Below are 25591 nucleotides of genomic sequence, written 5' to 3' on the forward strand. Positions count from 1 at the left end.
CACGCGTAGGAGTGCAGAACCTCTCCATCTCTCTGGTTTTTCGACACTCCTCCTCCTCTTTCCAGCATCCCTAATAAGACACATGCTCCTGGGCTGGGTTTCTCACTCATGTTCAGATCTCCTTGCCACGACTTTATCAAGCTTCTCTCCTTAGTTTTGTCTTCATGGGTTGAAGGGCTGTTTGCGTTGTCCACAAGTTCTCATCTCACCTCCTGATCTTTTCATCCAAACTTCATCGCTATCATCCACTTCGTCTGGTTTATTCCACCGAAATGTTTGGACTTTTCGCAACGGCCGAGTCCTCCAGCGAAGAGGGCTGCAATCGGGTGTAGTCGACTTCATCTACAGCAATCCACCTGCCGCAGCGTGAAAGGGGTCCCCTTAGCTGTGATCTGTCTGCCTGCAGGGGGGACCCAGCGCGACTGGGCAGCAGGGACTATGCATTTGGGACTGGTGGTGCTGACAGTGGTGTTCCTCAGCTCCATGGGTCACGGTGATAACCTCAAGGTCTCCAAAGGAAGAAGACAGAGAAGAAGTGAGTTAGTTTTTTCTTCAAGTTCTTTCACGTAAACTCTCGGTATTCACGTGGCATCATTATATGTCTGCCTTGTGGTTCACTGTCCCATGAGACACAGTGACACCTTTAAACTTACATTTTGTTTATTTGTTATATTTGCGTTTGGAGCGCGACTCTCATGCCAGTTTGACAGGAAATTATAGTGATTATCTGGAACATCTTGATGGCTTTTTGTTGTAGTTTTAACATTTTTAAGAGGGCGTAAAGGAGCATGTCATGTTCCAGAACATTACCAAATTACAGTTTCTGGTTAAATACCAAAATGTAACACCCTTTCCTTGTAAATTTGCACACTTTAGAGCAAATCTAACCTTAAGCGTGTGACATTGTGAGTTTAATATATTGTAATTGTTACTGTATGTGCAATTGCATACGTTCTGTTCTTTGTGTGATCAGTGAGCACTGATGTTACATTGTGAGCACTGCTGTAAAATGTTTAAAAATCATTTGTGCGACTAATATCAGTGCTTTGTACATAAAATTCAACCACTAAGGACCAACTGGTTCTAGGGGTGATGGGGACCCTTTAAAAATGTTGTCATTTACATTCATGCTTGCGGCAGATGCTTTAATCCAAAGCAATTTACAGTACATTACAAAGTATACATTTGATCATTATGTGTGTTTCCTGGTACTTAATCCACAATCTTTCGCGCTGCTTATGCATTGCTGTACCAGTTAAGCTACAGGAACGCTTTTCAATGACCCGGACAATTTAGGCAATGACCCTAAATGTATATTTTGTGGTTTCAAATGAACATTAAGTTGATCCGAGCCTTATCAATTTTAGATACATTTTTTTTAGGGGTTTGGTAGTTTTTTTTAAGACTGATATTGAAGCACCCTGTATATTGAAGCTCCCTCTAAAGGATATTATAGGTAATGACCAGAAATCCGAAAAGGTTATCTTTATCCTTGTTTTAAAAGATGAATTTATTAAAATATTTTAATAATATTTTGTTAAGGTGTGTTTTGCTCCCCCTAAAGGATGTTATAGGTAATGATCAGAAATCAGAAAAGGTTATCTTTATCCTTGTTTAAGATAAATTGTTAAAATATTTTGCATGTATTTACTAGTAACAGAATTACCTTAATGAAAATATATTGTGATTAGACTATTACAGCAGGAAGATTATAAAATGTGTGAGATTAAATTAATGTGCAGTTGCTCCACAATCAGTTTGAACCTCATGACCTCTCGGTAGATAATCTGTCTGGTCCATTTTCTTAGGAAATTTGTGCGATTTTATCAGCTATATCAAAGCAAGCATCTTTGCCAGCTGCTGTTACACAAATGTGGATCAGAATTTAGTCCCTTTTGGCACTGTCCTGCCTTTAATCCCCCCTCTCTCTCACACTCTCTCTTTCTAAAAAAAACCGAACCCAACAAAAACATCTATATTTTCTTTTTTAAAAGTGTTTAATTATATTTAATAGTTATAGTAATAGTTATATCATAAATTGTACAAAGCTGTTAGACCTCTCTGTACGTTCGCAAAAGTGAGGAAGGTAAACCGAGGCATGTTGTTGTACGCTTTTATATGTTTTTGTATTCAGTTGAACTTGTAATCATGATCATTTTAGTGTAAAATTATAAACTGTGTTAAAGATACATCTTATCTTAATAGTTTAATTGGTTGTCTAGTTTAACCACCTTTTTAGATCTTGAAAATGTTTTGAATGAGATTAGATGGAGGACAAGTGGAAATTTTCTTAAAGTGATAGTGTACCAAAAATCCTTTACTTAAATTCTTTACTTAACCCCACACTCTTACAAAAGTGTAAAAATATATAAAAAAAACCATTATAAACATTATTACTCTTACAAAATTATGAAAAAGTAGTGCTGGGAAAAGATTAATTGCGATTAATCGCATACAAAATAAAAGTTATTTTTTTGTATAATATATGAGTGTGCGCTGTGTGTAATTATTGTGTATATATAAATACACACACATTCATGTATGTATTTAAGAAACATTTACATGTGTATATATATTTATTTATATTTTTATATATTCTATATTATATATTAACAATAAAAATGGATATATAAATAAAAATGTTCTGAAATGTATATATTTATGTGTGTGTGTTTAAGTATACATAATAATTACACACAGTACAGACACATATATATCTTTTATTTTGTTTGCAATTAATCGCGATTAATCTTTTCCCTTCACTAAAAAAGCTGTCACAGTACCCTTTTTAAAGGTCCTAATATGTAATATTAAGCTATGTATACATTTGGTACCAGTATGTAACTTTAAGGTATGTAGCCTACTTTTTGAAACGGTACGGCCATACTTTTGTACCTTTTATTTCTAAAAGTGCATTTTGTCTCAAACCTGTCTGACTTTATTTCTTCTAAGGAACACAAAATGAGATGTTAGGCTACCAGTCACCATTCACTATCATTGCATGAGCCAGCTATCCAGAGCTGGATGAAATGAAATGTAAAAAAAGGTCTACTGCGACTTTAAATCCATTCTTATTGATGTCAAATAAGGCAAAGCACGACTTCTATTTCATTTTAGGGAAACTCTGGACTCTGAGCTCATAAATTACATTTCGAATTCTTGAGCAACATGAAGGCATTTAGGCTGAGTTATGTTGTATGTTAATATAATTTGGTGATGAAAGGTCTTATTTATTTCTTGCACATTTTGTAACTGTTCGCCTTAAGAGGAAAATCCAATAGGACCTGCCGCTGTCTGTTTTGTGCTTTGTAGTGCGTGTGGATGCTTTGCGTAAAGGCAGCCAGCTAACTGCCACTCGTTTGAAACATGCAAAATAGTCATTAACCATTCTTCATATTTGTTGTTTCTTTTCACAGGCGTTTTATTTGTTTCAGCTGTGAGAGATGCAAAAGGAATGCTGTGATCATATAAAAATGTCCCTGCGTCTAGTACAACACTAAACACTTGTGAAAACCGTTTTATTGACGTTGTTTTGGGGCTGGTGGTCTTTGTCAAGTACACCTCACCTGAAGTAAAGATAAAAAGAGCTTAAATCAGTTTTGGGGTTTGTGGAGCATTTTTGCTGGTGCTTTTGTTGGTGTAATAAATCTTCAATTGGAGGTGAGGCAAAGCCCCCACACATACAATTCTCTAAAGAGTCTTTAATATGAAAATTGGAAAAAGATGTTTCATTTGCCTTATGTCTAGTAAAATATCTAAATCTTTTTACTTGTGAGGTATACATTTTTTTTGGAGCAAAAACCTCTAAGCGCCACCTCTGTCAAAAATAAAAATGTTGACCAAATGCTCTCGGCATGTGTAATATGTTCATCATACTTTTGCTTCAAATTTGCTTAATACCCGGTTAAAGGCCATTCAGAAATACCAGTTTGTATTTTTTTTTTATGCAAATTTATAAGAAAACATGTCAGATGCACTTAGAGGGTTTTGCATCTGAGCACTTTTTTATAATAAAATATATACTTGAAATATTTTTCTATTGCATACTGCATTTTAAAGCAAGCTATCACATATCGTATTTTGCTTCAATATCGTGTACTAGTAATGATGCATGACAATAGCTGTTCTGCTTGCATTCATCTATTAGGTTACATCACTTACTGTAGGTGCAGCTTATTTACAGCAGGACTGATAAGTTGACTCTTTTACTATCCCTCGGAGACAGGCCCTAAAGATTTACTTGTGAGAGTGTGTATTTAGCATGGACACATACAAAGACTCATAAATTAAAGCAGATGACCGCCGTTTCGACTCCATTCGGCCTACCAGGAACAGGATATGTGCACTCTGACATGCTTTTGCAGTAATCGCTCATTTCTCCTTGGCCTCACAGGCTGAAATTTTTGGACCGTATAAGCAAGGCACGAAAGGTCGCAAGGGACGAGTGAGTTTTCTTAGATTTTGTAAGTGATTTTATTTTAATCATGGATTTTTATTTGAAGGAATCTGCACAAAATGAGCCCAGATTTAGGTTGAAGCCCTAGTGTTTTGTGTTACTTGCTTGGTGTTATAACACCACGATCGCGTGTACTGTATGAAAGAACTGTGCCTAAATTTGTTTCTTATGCATGACCTTTTTCCCTGAAATGCAAGATGACCCATAAGAGTCTGTGTATGATTTTGAATGTGCCTTTTTGAATATTTGTAACAAGATAAAATCTTAACATGTTTGTCGCCCAGCAATCTAGGTCCTGTTAAGAAAGCACTAAATCCACTGTGTGATTATATACACAACACTCCACTATTAAATGAAATATACTCATTTTCCAGCTCCCCTAGAGTTAAACATTTGATTCTTACCATTTTGGTATCCATTCAGCTGATCCCCAGGTCTGGCGCTACCACTTTTAGCATAGCTTAGCACAATCCATTGAATCTGATTAGACCATTAGCATCACGCTAAAAAATTACCAACGAGTTTCGATATTTTTCCTATTTAAAACTTGACTCTTCTGTAGTTACATTGTGTCCTAAGACTGACAGAAAAATAAAAGTTGTGATTTTCTAGGCAGATATGACTAGGACTATAGTCGCGCATTGATATTACGTAGAAGCCGAAAATAGTCCCCTTAAGTAATTTTCAATGGCAGGGGATTATTTTCGGGCATTGCGTAATATCACTACGCCTTCTGCAGCCATGTTACAGCAGCAAAGTCCTTGATTATTACGTCAGAATGAGAGTATAGTCCTAGCCATTTCTGCCTAGAAAATCGCAACTTTTAAATTTTTGTCGGTCTTCGTACACAATGTAACTACAGAAGAGTCAAGTTTTAAATAGGAAAAATATCAAAACTCTTTGGTATTTTTTAGCGCAATGCTAATGGTCTGATTAGATTCAATGGATTGTGCTAAGCTATGCTGAAAGAGGTAGCGCCAGACCCGGAGATCAGCTGAATGGATTCAAAAACGGTAAATATCAAATGTTTAACTCTAGAGGAGCTGGAAAATTAGCATATTTTCAAAAAAAGTGGAGTGTCCCTTTAACAGACTAACATACAGTAGTTGCCACGCCAGCTTATGTTATGTTTTTGATGCTGGCCCCAATATTGTACTCTGTTATTTCCTGTACAAGGTTCTCCACCTGGAACTGTCCTGGTAACCACGTTGGATAAAGAAATTGTAAGCGAAACACTACTAATGTCATACATACTGACTGTTTTTTGCTTTGTTTCCATAGTAAGCACTGAAGTACCACCATTGTGCTCCAATGGCTGTGAACACTGCTCAGAGTACAACGGATGTCTGAAATGTCGGCCACGGCTCTTTATCCTATTGGAGAGAAATGACATTCGTCAGATTGGCGTTTGCCTCGCTGCCTGTCCTGTTGGATATTTTGGCATTCGTAATCGGGAAATGAACAAATGTACACGTGAGTCTTAGCTCTTTTGCCGGAGGAATGTTATGATTAAATGGTAAATAAGTACAGATGGCATATATTGTTTCTGAACAACATTGAGGGAATGAAGTCATGAAACAACTACATCAATTTTCACATGGCCTGCCAGCCCAATTTAAATTTTTTAAGCATGCTTAAAACATGGTTAGTGGTATGGCTCATAATATGAAACAAAAGTTACATTACAGATTGTTGATGCTTAAGGGTGTAGATTTGGTTTAAACTTGAAGGGGGAGGGTTTTGAAAAGTCATCTGTACATAAGTTTTCATGAATTGTTGGGTCTATTTTGGGGGGTGTTACCTCCCCCATCTACACAAAAACTATATCCCTGTTGATTCTGCTGTAGCATCTTGATAAAGCAAAGCAGAAAATTGTTAATTGCATAATTTTGTGAATCAAATGCTTTAAAACACAGTAAAGGGCAAAAGACACCAAACGCGCTTTAAACGCTTGGAAACGCAAGGCGCGACCCACTGCCTTTTTTAAAAAAAAAAAAGAGCAGTGCGACACGGCTTTTTATATTGCTAGGCAACCACCGAGTCAGCTGTCTTGTCAATCAAATATTGAAGTGTGAGCGCTCTTTTGCTGTTAACTGTCATATTAGGAGAAACTTCAAAGCAACTGTAAACTTCCCTCACCACAATGTAAGGCCCGCCTCTCCTCTCATTCTATTGAAAGAAAGACGCAAATGACGTTGGCTGCTTTTTCGCTCTCAGCGCTCCTTAAAAAACGCATACGCTCACTGCCCATAGAATAGAATATAATCCAAAAAAGGCGCCTGCAACTGCCATAAACGCGTTTGGTGTGATTGACCCCTAATGCTACATGCACACCAAACGCAGGGCATCCCGTTACTCGCTCTCGATTACTCGCGTGATTTAAATTTGTGTCATGTGAGTTTTTCGCTCGAGTTGAATATTTTCAACCTGGGTAAAAACGCGTTTGAGGCGAATAGCATGTGTTTTCATGGCAAACGCGTCCCCCATATCGCGTCATGTGCATCGCGGCATGCGAGGACTTGTCTGATCGTGTCTTTGCATTGACTTTATATTAGGGATGCACCGATAGGATTTTTTTGGGCCGATACCGATTTAAACAGACAACTTCTGGCCGATACCGATGCCGATATTAAAAACTTGTATACAATACTATACAGCTGGTCTATAAGCTAGTTTATTTCTGCATCAAATTATTTTTACTGAACATGGATTGGATCTAATTAACATTCAACTGACCAACACAATAAGAGAGGCACAAATTAAGCTAAAACTAATATAATAAGACAGCATGACAACCTTAAAAGGTGGTTTTTGCTATTCAGCATTTATTTTATTAACATTATTAACTCATTTTTTTTTACATTTATTTGATTTCTTTATCCAGTTAATTAATAAACAATCGGTATCGGCCTTGCTCATGCTATTGCCGATATGCCGATGGTCTCAAATTCATCAAAAATCGGCCGATAAATATCGCCGGCCAATACATCGGTGCATCACTACTTTATATGTAATCTACTCGCGCAAATCGGTGAACTCGCATCTTGTGTGAACCCACAGTAATGCTACGTACACACCAAATGCGGGGCATCGCGTTACTCACTCTAGATTACTCACGTGATTAACTTCGTGTCATGCGAATTTTTCGCTCGAGTTGAATATTTACAACCTGGGTAAAAATGCGTTTGAGGCGAATAGCATGTGTTTTCCCGGCAAACGCGTCCCCCATATCGCGTCATGTGCATCGCGGCACGCGAGGACGTGTCTGATCGTGTCTTTGCATTGACTTTATATGTAATCTACTCGCGCAAATCGTTGAACTCGCATCTTGTGTGAACCCACAGTAATGCTACGTACACACCAAATGCGGGGCATCGCGTTACTCGCTCTAGATTACTCACGTTATTTAACTTCGTGTCATGCGAATTTTTCGCTCAAGTCGAATATTTTCAACTTGGGCGAAGACACGTTTGAGGCGAAAAGCGTGTGTTTTCGCAGCAAACGCGCCGCCCATATCACGTCATGCGCATCGCCGCACGCGAGGACTCGTCTGATCGTGTCTTTGCGTTGACTTTGTATGTAATCTACTCGCGCAAAACGTTGAACTCGCATCTGGTGTGAACCCACAGTAAGAGTCTAAAAACCAGACAATACTTGCAAATCTGTGCAAGTCAGTGGGCACTCTCATTGAATCCCCCAAGGTCTTTATTACCTCATTTAAACATCAGTCACACAGGTTTTAACGTCAGCGAGGAAATTACACAATTTATTTGATTATAAAACAATCATATTTTTTGCACATCCCCATTACTGTATTCCAATAGCTTTAAACAAGCAAAACCTGGAGATGCCAAATGCTAAGGGAGAGATCTGGTTTTGCTTACTTTGTGGGTGAAGCACATGGATGGGGTAAAATACAAAGCAAAACATTGCTAATACACTGTTGTTTATCTGTTTTTGCATAGGAAGTCAATGTTATTGTTTAGGCCAATGTTCTTCACATCCAACCCTGGAGAGCCGGTGCCCTGCAGAGTTTAGCTCCAACCTTAATCAAACACACCCACCTGTGATTTTCTAGTGATCATGAAGACATTGATTAGCTTGCTCAGGTGTGTTTGATTAAGGTTGGAGCTAAACTCTGCGGGCACCGGCTCTCTCGGGTTGGATGTGAAGAACACTGGTTTAGCCTGTTAAAAGAGAGGTCATGCTATTTCAGCTCTGATCATTTTTCTGCATTTCTACGCAAAGTCTGCGCAAAATCATGTTTTTTTTAACAGGACACTTTTTTATTTTTAGTTCAACAGCGGTCTTTTCCCATCGTGTGCATGAGCATTTTTACTATTATAAGAGGAAAGCAGATAACGCTTTGGATAAAAATTGGAATGCCTCTCACGTAAACTGATTAGTGGCACGTTTTTCTTCTTGTTGTGGGAGGAAATTAATAGCTTTTTTTAGCCTTTCTAATTTCAACCTACCAGTGCTTTTCCAGTTGTAAATTGAAGGCGCTGCTCCTTTTTTGAGCATGTTCTGATAGCCAATTAGTGTGAACCACAGCTTGTAGTCATTAGTTTTTGTTATAGGAAGAAAATACTTTTGTTACCAAGATACGCTCTTGCATCACACCCCTTAATACCTCCCAGATGGTTTCGGTTAAAGCTTTTATCCTAAATAACTTTAAATTTGAACGCTGGCATCAAGGGAAGTGAGATATTAGTGTGTTTTCACAACCCTTCAAATCATTTTTTCTTGACTGTATTTCACACTTTGAAATGCCATTTAATGACTCATACATTAAGAATGAGATAAATTGTACAGATCACTCCGACTGTCACGGGAACTATAATGGTGTCGTCTTTTCTCACTTAGATCAAACAGTCACCCATTTAAATCTTTCTTATTTTAAGTGTATATGGCGTGTTTTGCTGGGCTCTTTGAAAAATGCATGTGCATGTGACCTCTCCCCCTTTCGGCCTCTGAGTAGCGCCCCTGCTGCAATTATTCAATCAGCTGTATGCATTTGATTTGTCTCCAGATCCCCATGATGTCTTGTTAACAACATTTGTCTTGCATTAAGGGTACATTTGTAAATGCTTGAGCGCAAAAGAATTTGCTCCAAACATTACTGATGTCAAATCTGGTTGTCAGGCATTTTAAGTAGTAATTGAGAGCAGGGATTAGGAGACAAAACACAGTTTCATTTATTGGCCTGGGTTTATTGTGCTGCTACTCAGAGAAAGTCTTTATAAATTTAAGAATCTTATTAAAACATTTGTTATGGCAGTTTAGTGGAGTCTGCTTTGTGAAATGATTTGCTCTCTGTCTTATTTCAAGCTTCAGTTGGCAAGACTAGCTTGGCTCTTCATAACCTAGCAAGAAAATTATATCATTATATAATATTTAATAATACATACATATAAATATAATATTTGTATACACTAACATTTACAAGCTTAGGGTCATTTATTCTTTCCTTACATTTTTTATTTGGATATTTTATTTTGTTAGAATAATAGTAAACTTACTTAAACTGTGAAATTATGCAATTTAATATATGATTTATGTTGTGATAAAAATAAAAAATTAAACTTTCGATGAAAGCATCAAATGCATAAATGTAAATGTGCTCTTGGCATTTTATCAAGCAGCTTTTTGAGGTCTCACTATGAGATGCTTTTTAATAGCAGTTCCCATATTCTCTGCTCTTAATGGCTGATTTTTCTTCATTATTTAGTCCAAATATCCATATTAGAATAATAATTGAATATAATAATTGAATTGTAATAATAATAATAATTTTTGCACAAATATATCTTGCCTACAAAATAATCTCAGATATTTAAACCTTCAGATAAAAATATTTTTTGGATCATGAGAAAACATTTGTGACCCACTAAAGATTGCTTAAAATGAATATTGAATAATTAAATCCCACTTTTTAAACATTTGATAGAAATTGTTTAAATATCCTGCCTGGTCTCACTGTTAATACGTAGTATTTACACGTAACAAAAAAAAAACATTTTTGTATGTTTAAATAGATGCTGAAACTTACAATGTAGACGTATTTACAACATTTAAATGTAGCATTATTATGTTTTTACAGCTAAAAAACGTAAAACATTTACGTATCTTACATTCCTAAAGATTGCTGTATAATTTTAACCATTTTAGCGATATTGTTACGCCATATAAAACAAGAAATCGAAGAGGCTGATAAAACAGGTGGACAGATCATAATCAAAATGTTTTTATAAATAATTCACCTACAACAAAAAATAACTAGATGTGTTTTGTAATCATTATTATTTTTCTCTGTTTATTTCAGAATGTAAAATAGAAAACTGTGAGGCGTGTTTTAGCCGAAATTTTTGCACAAAATGTAAGGAGGGCTTGTACTCGCACAGGGGCCGATGTCTCTCCAGCTGTCCTGATGGGTTCAGCACTGTCAATGGCACCATGGAGTGTGCAGGTGAGTGAGATCATTAATGTGATTGAGTGTATCATTTACTGTATTTATGCTTTTAAAATGCCTTCAATAGATGGATTTTTTTTAATGTCAAAGAACTTTTGATTTTGAAATACTCAACAATTCAGTACAATAAATAATTGCATACAAAAAATTAGGAACAGAGAATAAATGCAACTGAAACTACTTAACTCTGTCCCCGCCAGCGTTTTGTTTTAAATGTCAGTCAGAGGCAGCATGTTTTATGATTTTCACAAAAGTTTGAAGGATTTTAGAAAATGTTCTTCTATAAATGTATAAACATACAATATATCAAATGAAAGAATGGACCCTCTGCTTTCAAACAAACATACAAAAAAAATTAAAAATTTTCTTATTTTCATTTCTTCTCTTTTTATTCGCCTTTCAAATATGGGTCTTCAAAAATATGCAATTTTGAGCAAAAAGCTGAGATAATTGAATTTTTTGTAAAGGACTTTTGATAGCAATCATATTCAGAACGATGATCAGAACATAAACATACACTGCAAAAAATGACTTTCTTATTATTTATACTTTTGTCTTGTTTTCAGTAGAAATGTCTTAAAGTCTTAACTTAAGATGCGATTTCTTGATAAGCAAAATTACCTAAGAAAATAAGTCTAGTTTTAAGACAAAAAAATATACAATTTAAGTGAATTTTTGCTTAAAACAAGCAAAAATATCTGCCAATGGGGTGAGAAAAAAAAATCTAAAAATAAGTTTTCTTTTTTCTTAAACACTTAATTTACTGTAAGCTAAATTTTCTCACCCCATTGGCAGATAATTTTGCTTGCTTTAAGCACAAATTCACTTAAATTGTATATTTTTTGTATAAAAACAAAACTTAATTTAAGAATTTTTAGATATTTCTATTAAAAACAAGACAAAAATACTAAGTAAGAAAGTGATTTTTTGCAGTGTAGTTTTTACTGTTTTTGATTCAGTGTATGCTTATAGTCGCAATGAAATTGAAATGAAAAACTATATATATATATATATATATATATATATATATATATATATATATATATAGTTAGCAATTATATATATATATATATAATACTGTGTATATATATATAATTAGCAATTAGCAACACGACCCAACTTCAAACGATCCAATCTGATCTCGATGGACAAATTCAAATCCAGTCCTGCCTTATTTCATTCCAGAAGGCAGTTTCATTCGGATATACGTCACCGCGGGGAAAATAAGGCAATCGCTACTTCCATTTCATGGCGACTTTAAGTGTTTTATAAATTGGGTGAGAGCACCACCTAGTGGATAGTAGCAGAAATAAAGATTGCCGTAAATACTTTTCAGGGAAGCGTCATTGGCAGGGGTGCGCTTTCTCTTAGCGGGGAAAGAAATCATGTTTGTTTGCTTTTAAAGGCAAATAATAAATGTTGATTTGTGTTTTGCTTTTTTATACTGTATACTTTTATTATTCTCTTACACTTCATATTTCATGCCCTTCATCATAATACAGCCATTCAAATCAGTAACGATGATTGAACAATGAAAATAGAGTTTAAAACATTCTCTAATCGCTTGTATTTTTATTCCACCAGTTTCTGTTTTCCCTTTTCTGTGTTTTTTCAATCGCTGTTGAGGGGGAACATTAATGAAAGGCCTGTTGGATGAAAAGAGTTTTATTAAGCAGACAAACACACCACTAATGACGTTTCTCTCAACACTGGCACTAGCTTCTCCAGGCTGCTTGGCTTTTAAAGCTTTTACTTCTAGTGTGATGTTTTGCCAAAACTTGTGATGGGTTACCTGCATCAAAGAGTCAATTCAACATGTTGTGCATATTTCAGCCCGTGATTGTGTTTAGCTGACAAAGGTTAGACCTTCTTGTCCCCACCCACACATAATTTAGACCAAAATTGGATACCTGGAAAAGACCAAGTTTAAAGGGAGAAAAAAAAACAAGATACAAGTTGAAATTCTTTTTTATGTTCAATCTAATTGTAAGCCTGGAGCTTGACAGCTTGTCATTACAATGAAAAAAAATCGAGCCTACCTCATACAATCATAACACATGCTCTCCTTTTTAGTGAAGATAATTAGAAAAACGTGAGTGATGTTGAATTGTTGCCGTCTGTGTCTCTGTTGCTAATTCTTTGGGGTTTCCTAATACAATTGCGTCTGCTTTGTTTGAAATAACATTTATCTCAGATCCTGTCCAGTGGAACAAAATGTTCAAACCCCAAACAAATTTTTTTATCTGATATATGGTCAATTGTGTAGTTTGTTCATTCTAAAAAAAGTTTTTTTCTGCTTTTCTGTCTTGTAGTCCAATGTGATCTGAGCGAATGGACTCCGTGGGGCCCTTGTATGAAGAAGAACAAAACATGTGGCTTTAAAAAGGGTAACCAGACCCGTACCAGGGAGCCTTTACAGCTTCCAAGTCCTGCCACCTCCACTGGGATTGTACCTCCCCTGGGCTGCGTCCCAGAGATCCAGACTCAAAGATGTACCATGCAGAAAAAGATCCCTTGCAAAGGTAATTCAGAGAAAGATAAACAAACACAAATGTTAGAAACGGACAGGATAGGAAATACTTTCCGAAAGGAATGCATGCATAAAGTCTAACCTCCGACTTCGATGCATGTGTTTACAGATTGCAGATTTGATGTTTTATTGATCTTTTATCTTTTTTGGCTGTTCAAACACGTAAACAGTCTTCAATCAGACTAATTCGATTTCATTTATTTACACTTTCTGACACAACAGAGTGTAAATAAATCCTTGTCTGTACCAAGTAAACAAACAGAAGCCCAGCTGGTTTGTAATCTTTTCGTCGCTGGCTATGGATCTGAGGGCAGGCTTTTGTTTGTTGCTTTAACTTACTGGAAAGTGAGGCTAACAACAATATGCTGTTTTGGCTCTTGGGAAGGAACAGAGCGTTAGCGGACATGAAGCGGACCGGTTGGCCGTAAGCTGGCTATAAAGTCTGAACATGTTGTTTTTTGAATGTGTTGTAACAGCCCCACATCAGTGTACTAACAACTGTAAAATCTACATTTAAGCCAGGGTAATAAAATGTGTTGATGGTTGTTGAACAGAAGTAAAAATGCAGAGAGAGAACAAGATATCATGTTTATACAAAGTCCCTTTGATTCTGGAAGTTCCCATGCAATCATAATTGAAAGTTTTTAGACTTTAATCTTATGGATATTTGAAGAGTTTGGTTTCAAAACGCAAAATGTGTTTTCTATTCCAAGAAAGTGACAAGATAAAAACAACTATTTTCTGTTACAAACTTTCACATAGCATCTTTAGGTTATAATAACATTACAAATTCAAATCCATAATTTCATTTTCAAAGATTTATTATAATTTTTTTTCCAAACTGCTATAAATCTATTGAATCAATATATAAATGTGCATTCATCTTTGCCATGTTATATTCATTTAGTTGACTAGTGGTATACACTTGTGGCATTAATCAAAACACTTACTTTGTCATATTAAGAACACTGTCATTAGTGCGGTTAAACTTGTGACGTTGTCTCTGAACTTTTTTGACAGCGATCAGCTGTAAAAAAAATTGGTCCTGCTCCATTTTCGTTGACTTTGAGTAAAATAATGGAAAGTTTTTCATAAGATCCGCTGGGGTCGTCAGTGTGTTAGCATGACAGATGCTTGATGCTGTCGTGTGAGAACAAGCAACAGCCGGCATTTTTCCTACGCCCGAGTGTCTCTCACATAATTATTCGATTTTGATGGCTTACGTTTTTTCCCCTCCATAGAAAACCACCACAGGTTTATTAGTGTCATCAAAATTACTATTTTGTTTTTGTTTGTTTATTGATCACGAAGTACAAAGTAGATGAGGAATACTAGGATTCTGTGTGTATTCAAAGCGCAACAATTATTGTTTAATGCTTGGAATGGTGCGCTGTGTTTGGTTAAGCGCAGTGCTTTAGGTGGCCCAAAAGAGGTGCTGGTACTCTATTATTATTATTATTAATTTTTTTTTGCTGACTCGACTCCTCTTATAGTGAAGGGGTTTTATATACAGCAGTCAACAGACGACCTTGTAAAAAATAATAAATCCTTTTATGAGTTTGTGGATTTGCTTGAGCTAGAAAGAGCTACTGAACATAAATACAATGTGCAATAGGATTTTGAAAAATACCCTTAGAAAGAGCTACTGTAGAAAGAGCTATTGAACATACATAAGATGTGTAAAAGGTATGCAAGTAAAATTTTCAACATGATTAATGTTAAAAATAGTTGTTCAGATAGAAAGAGCTTGAAAAAAACCCTTAAAAATGACACCAAGACCATGTCTGTGGGTTCAAGATTAACATAATACTGGCCATTTTAAACTCAAAAGTCATTGTTTTATCTTGTCCCATTGTTTTCCATTTTGCGGGTGGTAAAATTCCTGTGCGCGTCCTTCAAATTCTTTGAAATATCGTTCACTTGTACTTTAGCAATTAAACGAAATGTATATTACAATTTCAATAATGGCCTGAGGAAATCCGAAGTTGCGTTAAGGGGAACCAAACTGACAGCCACGACAGCGGATATTGTCATATACCTTTAAAAGGGAATTGGAAAAAGCTTACGTCTGACCTGCAGCGATATCATTCTGGCTTGGTGGGATGTCAGCCAGCAAGTCCTCTGATTCTGACCTTGTTCTTTTACTACTCAGAGTCTAAAACCAGGAGGGCATATTAAGTGTTCATTGTATTTTCATTTTAACCAAGCAGCTATGGTTGCGCGTTTCACACACAAACACACACCTCTCCAGAACACGTTGAGTTGTTCATAGTGTGACAGCAGCAAAAGCGACGCATGCGCTTTTAACTTGTAAAACTCCTAGGGTGTATGGGTAATGTAGTCTCTGGTCTCGGTGGGATGAATAGGAAGGGTGCATTGTGAAGGGTGCTCTGAAAAGCGGCAGCGCAGCCAAAGGATTAAATTAAACCTCTGGTTTAAACAGATATGCAAATTAGCGTTCCGGTACGCTAACAGCATGTTCTAGGCGCACAAAGAGGTGGTGGTACACTCAAGAGCTATATTTGAAAGTGGCGGTACTGAGTACCGGCGCGTACCGGCCCACTTAAAGGTGACATAGAATGATTGAACGGGGTATTTATCCTTGTTCTGTGATATGACATGTAGACAAAAAAAAATTGTTCCCTTAGAAGCTTCCTAAAAACCTCTCTCAGATAGCTCTATTAGGGTGGGGAAAGTGGTTTTGCACCTATTTGGCTCCCCCTACTGGCTTAACTTGCAATCTCATTACTCATTGGATGACTTTGCTGCCACTCAAAAAATGTAGCCAATTATTTTAAAGTGGAGGGGCAGTGAGATGCCTGTGATGTCATAAGCATCAGTTTTTCAGATTGGGGCGTTTTCTGGCTGACATTTCTAAAAGTGGAATTTCTATGAGACTGAGATGTTTAGCATGTCTAGAACTTTTTGTATTTTCGTGAATGCGGGTAGACTACCATTATTCAACAAAGACAAGGTAAAAATGGTTTTTCATTTTCTGTCCCCTTTAAAGCACTGGTTAAGCGATTAAGCAGGAAGGACTGGCGTTTGTTGCGGTTTGGAAAAAAGGGAGAAAAGATGACAGAATAACACGTTGGATATCGGGTTTTTTACTGACCTGATACAATACGGATTTTGGCAGTAACTATTTAAAAAAATTGCGTTTATCGCTTTTTGGAACCAAACTCTTCATTTATATACTGGCATGCTCCAAGACATTGTCAAAATTTGCACTTGTAAGCAAAACATTGAAAATATAAGCATTCCAAAATAAAGTATTTAACCTTCTTCCAATACATACAGTATCTATGATTTTCAGCACATCATTCTGCACTTCAGCTTCTCATCAGGTTTCAGGCTATGAAGGAAACTAAAGCCCAATTTATACTTCTGCCTCAAGTACTGCATACTCTATGTAACAATGCGTCAATTCTACGCGGACCGCAAGCGCTTTGATTGGTCTGCTTAAACCCTTGCTTGGATGCTTGGACCATGTTGAGGAGCTGAGTAAAAAAAGTTAATGTCCATTTGCCGCGATCACTGCTGATGCTTTACCAGCAACATACACAACAATCAGTTTTTTAGCTTTATACTTGATAGTATTTGCAGTATCATGCCCATCGACTGTAGGCAGTAGATACTGCATGCAGATGATGACGCATAAGTATAAATGAAAACTGACACGTAGCTTACGGCACCTTTCAAGGCACTTCAGTGGGTCTTTAACTGCATCCTATGTTCTATAACCCTTTCTTTTTCGAATGTTGACAAAAATCAGTATCTGAAAATTATGTCTCTTTCTATGTAAACACCCTCAGAGAGATCAAGTGCTTGTTGTCGGAGAAATAGGCTACGTACTGGATGAGGTGTGACAGCACCATTTGAGAAATGAAATTAAAAGACAAATTTACTCTGTGTGACGCCTGTATTGTGGAAAGAATGTCCACCCGGAGTCCATAAGAATAATTAACAGTGAAATATTATAAACCACCTCATAAAAGTGCTATATCGCCTGCCAGATTTCTAAACTTAGAGTCCACTTCGAGTGAGCAGAGGGAGAGAAAACTTTGTTGAGTTTATAAGGCTGGACATATGCAAAGTCTTGTTTGTAGTTCAATCGCAAAGTATCATGCTCGCCCTAACTATGTTAAGATATTATCACTGAGTTCTGTTGGCCGGAGTGAAAACACGAAATGTTTTGAACCACACAAGCTTCAGCACAAACACTCACACCTAATAGAGTTTAATCTATCTCAGGTGTATTAGAACGTATAGGTTATGGGTTGCATGACCCGAACGCTCTTTTCTCAATGTGCACCTAAATTAGTAAGGGTGTAAATGCATCTGCAAGATTTGGCAGAAAAGGATGCAGTTAAAATCACAGGGGGCAGTGCTTGTATAACACTAGTGATTTACTGGTCTGCAAATCTCACGCTTTACGTTGTTTTTGCCAAGCTCTCCTTCTCTTCCCCTTCCTGTAGTTTAAAAAATGTCTTTGCACGAAATACAAATACACACAGTGCGTAATTGCGGATGATGTTTAGGCAGCGCTGTAATTATTGGCGTCATAAATTAATAAATCTTCCAAAGCGTTGTTAGCGCTTTATCACGGTTAACTAGCAAAGTATCCTGTATGCGGGTCCAAAATTTAAGGCTCTACTTCCTCTGCTTTTTGTGGTTCACTTCTGCACTTTTTGTATTGTGATTGACATAAGAATAATTGCATTTTTACACTTGAAGATTTAATTCTTGGGCTGCGGCAGAAAGCTTTAAAATGCTGCCTTCGGAGGCAACATTCCAAGATAGGAAGGCATCAAGGCACATCCGAATTCTGTGTGTGGGCATGCATGGGGATTTAAATGCACGGTCTAAAGCGCACAGTCTAAAAGGGCGTGTCCGAATCTACTTTTGCTAATTTAACGACGACAAAAATGGTTTGTGCGCCTAGCACACAGTCTAAAAGGTTGTTCCTATATTCATAATGAGTAATGGCTGTTTTTGGGCATAACATGAAATAAACCAATGAGCCATCTTCAGACAACCCAGTCTCACCCCATGTCGTCAATATTTGACGACACTTGACCATTCGTCATATGTTGACGTGAAGGGTATACCTTTCGCGTCATTTTTGACGAACTGGGGACTTCAATACTATTACGTCCGTTGCATTCTCTTTCCTATTTTCTTACTATTTCCGCGTCGGTTTAGGGTTAGATTTACATAATGACATCCCTACCCAAACCTAACTCTAACCCCAACGCCAGGTGACAACTGTTTAATTTCGCGTACCTAACTCTAACCCCAACGCCAGGTGACAACTGTTTAATTTCGCGTACACTGTTTAATTTTGCGTAATCTAACCCTAAACCGACGCGAAAATGGTAAGAAAATAGGAAAGAAAATGCAACGGACGTAATAGTATTGAAGTCCCCAGTTCGTCAAAAAATGACGCGAAAGGTAAACCCTTCGCGTCAACATATGACGAATGGTCAAGTGTCGTCAAATATTGACGACATGGGGTGAGACTGTGTTACTTCAGAAACCTATCAGTGACGTCGCATTCACTCCATTTGTTGTGTTATACAGTCTATGGTAACTCTCTGTGAATCATTCATGTGATATAAATTTGGTAGACATTCCTGGATCCATGGCTGTGATCTCTATAGTAGAAGGAGCTGCTGTTTTTACTTAACAGCCCTTGGCAAGTCTCTTGAATTAACTTAGGGAATGCTAACTATTGCTTATTTTGTTGTATATGAGTCCATTAAACTGTTAAGTGTTTGAAAGAACACTGCCAAAGAAAGCTGTTATCAGTTTTATATGTGTAGAGGCATCTACTTGACATGCCATTTCAAGTCAAAAACCCATAAACATGAAACGACTTTCATGGGACTGTTTATTATTGACAGCCAATGGTTGAATTAAATAAACCTCACATTCTGTTTTTACTTGCGCATTTTATGCAGATACAAACACAGCAGTTTGTGGTGGATTATTAGGGCTGTGAGATGAGGAGAGATAATTTCAGGAGTCACAGACTCTGTGTGCGGTTCATGCTATCAAACATTACACAAATGCTCTCCAGCTCCATATGAGTGTTGACTTTGGTTTCCAGGGAACACTGAGACTCACAACACTAACTTCATAACAAATATCAGTCAGTGTGAAGGATTTGAATACCCCTTATAGTAGAAGCAAGGCATTGGTGGGAAATGAACCAGTCTGTGTTCTTTGCCATTTTTCTTTGGACTGTACTGAACTTCTACTCGACCGTATAAACATTTTCCAGAAGCCCTAAATGCAAATGTGACTCAGCTAAAGTTATTTTTGGGGATTACTGTTTTCTATAAAATTACTATATATAATGTAAAGAACATTCTGTGAAAATATAACCTTTATATCTTTCATACTGACTAAGTAAGATCAAAGATTGAATTCAGTGAGTAAAATACAACTTTTTCCTAATCTTAGTTAGAATATGAGACTTTCATGGTTACAGTTGAGTGATCCTCACGAAATCCAGATTTAGGTGTCCAGCATCTGAATTTTTAAAAAGCCCATTTTTTGCACCTGTAGGATTAAGGTCTGAACTTAACCATTATTTTTAGAGGATTTAAAAAATATTTCCTATAGAATTATTTACATTCTTTAGATTATCATTATCAAAAATTATCATGATATTACATTAAATATATGCATTTACAAACTCATGTTTCGGTAATGAGAACTAAAAAGTTGTCTTGGTACTATGACAAACAAAATTTCAACTTTTATTTGGAGAGAAGAAATAAGAACTGCTTACCTGGTAGCCTTCTTGAGTGTCACAGTCAATTATGTCCCTTTCAACACATTTTTTTAAAATGTTAGTTCCTTGAGGGCTTAAACAATGATTGAAAATTGTTGCGGCGGATGAGAAAATTGGTCTTGGACACATTTATATTCCTTATTATTGTCTCTACATTTACCAATGATCACCAAATACCACATGTTTCTTTACTGTAAATGTTTATAGTATAACATGCACTGAAGCTTTTTATTTTTTAGATTTTTTAAATTATAAATATTTCCATGTCAAAGAACCCAAATCGAGTCATGGACACGTTGCTGTAATAAAAATGTTACCCTTAAATGTGGAAAAAACAACAAAATTGGTTTGTATGATGTCATTTGAAATCATGTGCAAAATACTACATATAGTCTGTAACTGCTTCTTATTTCGATACTCTTACTTTGCATTTACTTGTTAACTCATTCTCATCAAATTCTGCCACGATCTTGGCAATGCCATCCACATTACCTTCTCTATTCTCTCTCTTACTGTATCATATGATCAACTAGTTTGACAATCTCCCAATAATGATTATTTGCATTAATGGTGTGATTACACACTTAGACTAAGTTTAAGACTTATAAACATTTATTTAAGACTTAGTTCACCCCAAAATCAAAATTAGCCCATATTTTACTCGCCCTCAAGCAATCCAAGGTTTATATGACTTTCGTCTTTCAGCCGAACACAGTTGAAATTATATTAAATAATATTCTGGCTCTTATCAGCTGTATATGATACTTATACGGAGGTTCGTAGTCACGTACATTTTTTATTTCTTTTTTCGTGATATTATCACGAATTTCCGTGTTTTTTCGTGATTGTATAACGAATTTCTGTTTTCGTGTGATTATCACGTATTGGTTACTCAACTGCTTTTTCCTATTTTCAAACCATTGTCGCTTCGGTTTAGATGTGGTGCTTGCATTAGAATGTCACTTTGTGTATTTGTTTATACAAATTTTTTGGATTAATTTTTTTATATGTCGCCTGGCGTTAGGGTTAGAGAGAGTTGGGTTTGGGTAAGGATGTCATTTTATGTAATCTAACCCTAAACCGAAGCGACAATGGTTAGAAAATAGGACAAAACAGTTGTGTAACCAAAACGTGATAATGCAGATCCACTTTATTTCTAGCACATTTTACAAACACAAAGTTTCCAAAGTGCTGCACAAAAGACTAAGAACATACAAAACAATTTAATAAATATAAAATACAGAAGATAAAAATAATAAATACCACAAAAGGACCACACAACTCAAGCGCAGTTAAAAGCTAAGGAATAAAAGTCACACGAAAACAGAAATTCGTTATACAATCACGAAAAAACACGGAAATTCGTGACAATATCACAAAAAAAGAATAAAAAATTAACGTGACAATATAACGAAATTTCGTGAGACTGTGTTATAGTGCCCTATTTTAAAAGCACATCTACCTATCCATCAAAAATGAATCCATAGAGGAATTAAATATCTTTGAGGTGAAGCAAAGGGTTTTTAAAAAAATCGTCCGCATCTTCTCGTGAACGTGCATGGCCATAGTTTATAAAGTTTGAAATAAAAATGTTCCCTACAAAAACCCATCACTTCTCATAGAGATTTAATAACTGTATGGATTAGTTTTTAAAATATTGATGCATTTAGAGCTTTAAAAATGGGGCACTATCCAATGCCATTATAAAGTGTTGGATAGTGCGCCAGTCATATACATATACATTAAGGGTGATTAAACTGTCACTGTCCCACAGGTGGGACGTTTGGCATTACATATTTAAAACAATAATTACATAGTCTAAACCTACACCAATCTTTACAAACTATATACCGTTGGAAAGCTCTAAGAATGTAGTTTTAATATATCAACACCATATTGAAAAAAAAGTATGTAGTAAGGGTCATTTTCTAAAATGTCTCAGACCAACAGGTGGCCCCAAAATGTTATTACATATTTATTTGTAAATATCCCATTAACCTGAAATAACCTCGACAAACTATATATTGTTGGAAAGCTCAGGGAATGTAGTTTTTATATTTCAAGGCCATTTGATGATAGAATTTGTATAGACCCCTTCACGGTTCACGTCACAGGCGGTTCCCACTGCGCATGTCGGGGTCAGAAAAGTCATTACAGCAGATTGAGTTGCGTATTATTCGGTATCGTCAAAAATGCCTAGTTACGTCGTGGGCTTTGAAAATCGCACCAGGTTTTCCGTTAAGTTTGCGTGATTCATGCAGAATCTCAAAAACAAAAAATACAACATCTGTGGCTTCAAGCAATTAACGTGCAGACTGGGACAATGCAAATATCAAAGAGGCTTGTGTTTGTAGTGCTCACTTCTTTGAGGTAAGTCGTCATTTTTCAGCACTGTTAGATTAAATTATAAAGCCTGGATGATATGAACAGTTTGACCCCATGCTGCGCGCGCACCCGATCATTCAATGTTTACAAACCTTGAAGGGGTCTATAGGGACAGTTATTTTGTTAAATGTCACTCCCCCCATAGGAATACATATAAATGATTATATATTTATAACACTAATACCCTATAATCTTGAAATAATCTTGACAAACTATATATTGTTGGAAAGCTCTAGGAATGTAGTTTTCATATTTCAAGGCCATTTGATGATGGAAATTTAGTAGGGAGAGTCATTTTGTTATTTGTCAGTGACCCTGTAGGAGTCCATATGAATTCGTATATATTCATAATTCTAATATTCTTCAAAATGAATATATGAATCTTCAAAAATCTTGACAAACTATATATCCTTGGAAAGCTCTAAGAATGTAGTTTTCATATTTCAAAACCTTTTTGCATTAAACACAATGCAGAGACAGTAATTTATTAACTTGTGACAAGATATTGCAACTAACCGTTGACACCTAGTGGCCTTGGTTGGTAAAACCACTAAAAGTGTGACAGAAACTTCATTTTTTGTTATTTTCACCTAAAATTTGGTTCAGAACTAGTTGAGACTTGTGTCTTTATTGGTGTGGTGTTTTGAGAGTAAAACATTTTAATTTTTATATACATTTGATTAGAGAGTATATACTTTATTGCATTATTTTTATTATTTAAAATAAATTTAAATGGGTATAACTTTTTTGTCATTTAATATTTACAACTTCAAACACCTCAGTGTAAAACTATAAATTGTCTTCTTAAAAAAGAGACCAAGATTTTGCTTCTAAACCAAAGAATGCCAGAGTTATAGTAATTTTAACGTGCAGATCACCTTTTCACCCCCCCACTCAAAAGGGGCGGTGACAGTTATAGGGTTAACACATGGAGTAATTTTCATTTTTGGGTGTACCATTCTTGTTAAAGAGACAGGGAGTTAGATGCAGAAGAAAGGCACACCTTGACCGACTCCGGTGTTTCATTCTTACAGGGTTTTATTATTGTCTAGTTATGGTATTTGCATTTGCATTATCCAAAGCAACTTATAGTGCATTGCAAGCATTTCATTTTTTTTATTAGTGTGTGTGTTCCTTGGGGTTTGAACTCTTAACTTTTTATACTGTTTATGCAATGTTTTACCACTAAGCTATGCAGGAGCTATTCTGAATATGTTATAGAAAGTGGTCTGGACACATCATGGTTTCATTTACAAATGACTTTCTAGTGACCCTAATTAAAAGCACAGTTCACCCATGTGAAAGAATTTCCATTTTTGGATGAACTAGCTTTGGATCGAACAAAGTTTTAAATTTCTAGTCTCATAGGTTTTACTCAGAACTTGCAGCTCTGTGATTTGATTTTCAGTTCTTTAATTTAATCTTCTTGTTTATTTAGGAGAAAAGAAGAACTCACAGAACCATGGAGATAAAAATGGCAAGAACAGAGGCCGGGACTCCAAGGAGGGTGGCAGAGGGGGAAACAAGAGGAAAAAGACCCAAAACAGGGCAACCACTGACCCCACCATTACAACTAGCACAGTGACCTAACCTTATCGTGGCATTGGGTGGGCTCAAGATAGGAGAATGATCCAACCTTTTTGACTGAAGAGAAACTATATTTGATCATGACAGTATCAAAATTATGCAAAAAAGAAAGAACGCTGCTACACACAAAATATGCTCAATGAAGACACCAAGGAACAGGGTTGGAAAGTCTCATGCTTTTGGAAGCAGGGTTGTTTGTAGCCACAGGAAACATAATTGTTTGTGGTTGGAGAAATGTTTAATTTGTTCCTTTTGTAGACCTAGCACAAGGTTTCCAAATTTAAGAGACGCGCCATCCTTCTTTAAGAACATCTATAATGCATTAAAATCCCTGTGGTTCACCTATCCAGCTTTCAAAATTGAATCTCATTATGTATGTAGCACACAGTCTGGAGTCTGTCTGTGACTATTTTGTAAAACAGACTTGGAGGGTGAAAGTAATATTATGTTGCTTTGTTTTTATATCTGTTGTTTATTACAAACAAATGGCACTGGAATTGATCATGTGGTTTACAGAGAGAATGTGGAGGAAAATAAATTTAATGATGTTTTCTTTTTGACAAAAAAAGATCTAAATACCCAAATGACCCAAAAAGAATGCAAACGTATAACTGTTAGGGCAGTTTTAATTGTTTTGGTGGCCTACGTAAAGTAAAAGATTGTTTGTATTGTATTGTATTGTATTGTATTATTGTTTTCTACAGAAAAGAGGGCTACAATAATGTGAGAAATGTATAGTTTAAAATATGTTTATGAAAGATTGTGTGTTTTTCAGTCTGTCCTTGTATGCACCTTTAAGGTGGTAGGAAGGACAACGGTAGAGCGGTTTTCTACTTGCAGAAGTCCACATTACACTTTATTTGTGACGAAACTATTTAGGAAAATTTCAGCAAAATGCTTTACAGGTTACCATGTTAGTTCAGTTATGTTTGCAACGGGCAATATAGCACATTATTCATTAGCAGTGACATGCTTAGCTGTAACATGAAGTGATAGAGAAAGAATTTCTGTACATCATACAGTTGTTTCTGTCTAGCAAGTGAGACATTTTCTAGCTTTTGTTAGTCTGTCTAGACTTTTAAATAATAAAAGTCTTGCATACAAATCAAAAGAAAGGTACAATGTACTTAAATAAACATCTGGATTCAGTTTTTGTGTATCAAGAATTTTTTATTTTAAAAAATGGTGTCTTATGTATATTTGCAGTGTATATATATATATATATATATATATATATATATATATATATATATATATATATATATATATATGTTTGTGTTTACAGACAATTGCATTATTGTTAGTAGTAGTAGTTTTATAATTGCATAATAATAATAATAATAATAATACAAAATAATA

The 25591-nt window shown here is 35.9% G+C and overlaps 1 protein-coding gene across 1 annotated transcript; it reads left to right on the plus strand.

Moving 5' to 3' along the window:
• rspo1 (R-spondin 1) lies at positions 1-25381 on the plus strand. Its single transcript, XM_065239868.2, has 5 exons — positions 1-535; positions 5738-5929; positions 10782-10925; positions 13241-13450; positions 24084-25381. Exons 1-5 carry the CDS (start codon positions 439-441, stop codon positions 24233-24235), a joined length of 795 nt encoding a protein of 264 aa, XP_065095940.1. The 5' UTR covers positions 1-438; the 3' UTR covers positions 24236-25381.
• Positions 25382-25591: the final 210 nt, after the last annotated feature.

This window comes from Paramisgurnus dabryanus, chromosome 13 (genome assembly GCF_030506205.2).
Source record: "Paramisgurnus dabryanus chromosome 13, PD_genome_1.1, whole genome shotgun sequence".
NCBI classification, from domain to species: domain Eukaryota; kingdom Metazoa; phylum Chordata; class Actinopteri; order Cypriniformes; family Cobitidae; genus Paramisgurnus; species Paramisgurnus dabryanus.

Coding starts and splice junctions, on each gene's coding strand:
- rspo1 (XM_065239868.2), top strand. CDS start 439: ATGCATTTGGGACTGGTGGTGCTGACAGTGGTGTTCCTCAGCTCCATG. Junction 536..5,737: donor AGGAAGAAGACAGAGAAGAA/GTGAGTTAGTTT, acceptor TTGTTTCCATAG/TAAGCACTGAAGTACCACCA. Junction 13,451..24,083: donor GAAAAAGATCCCTTGCAAAG/GTAATTCAGAGA, acceptor TTGTTTATTTAG/GAGAAAAGAAGAACTCACAG.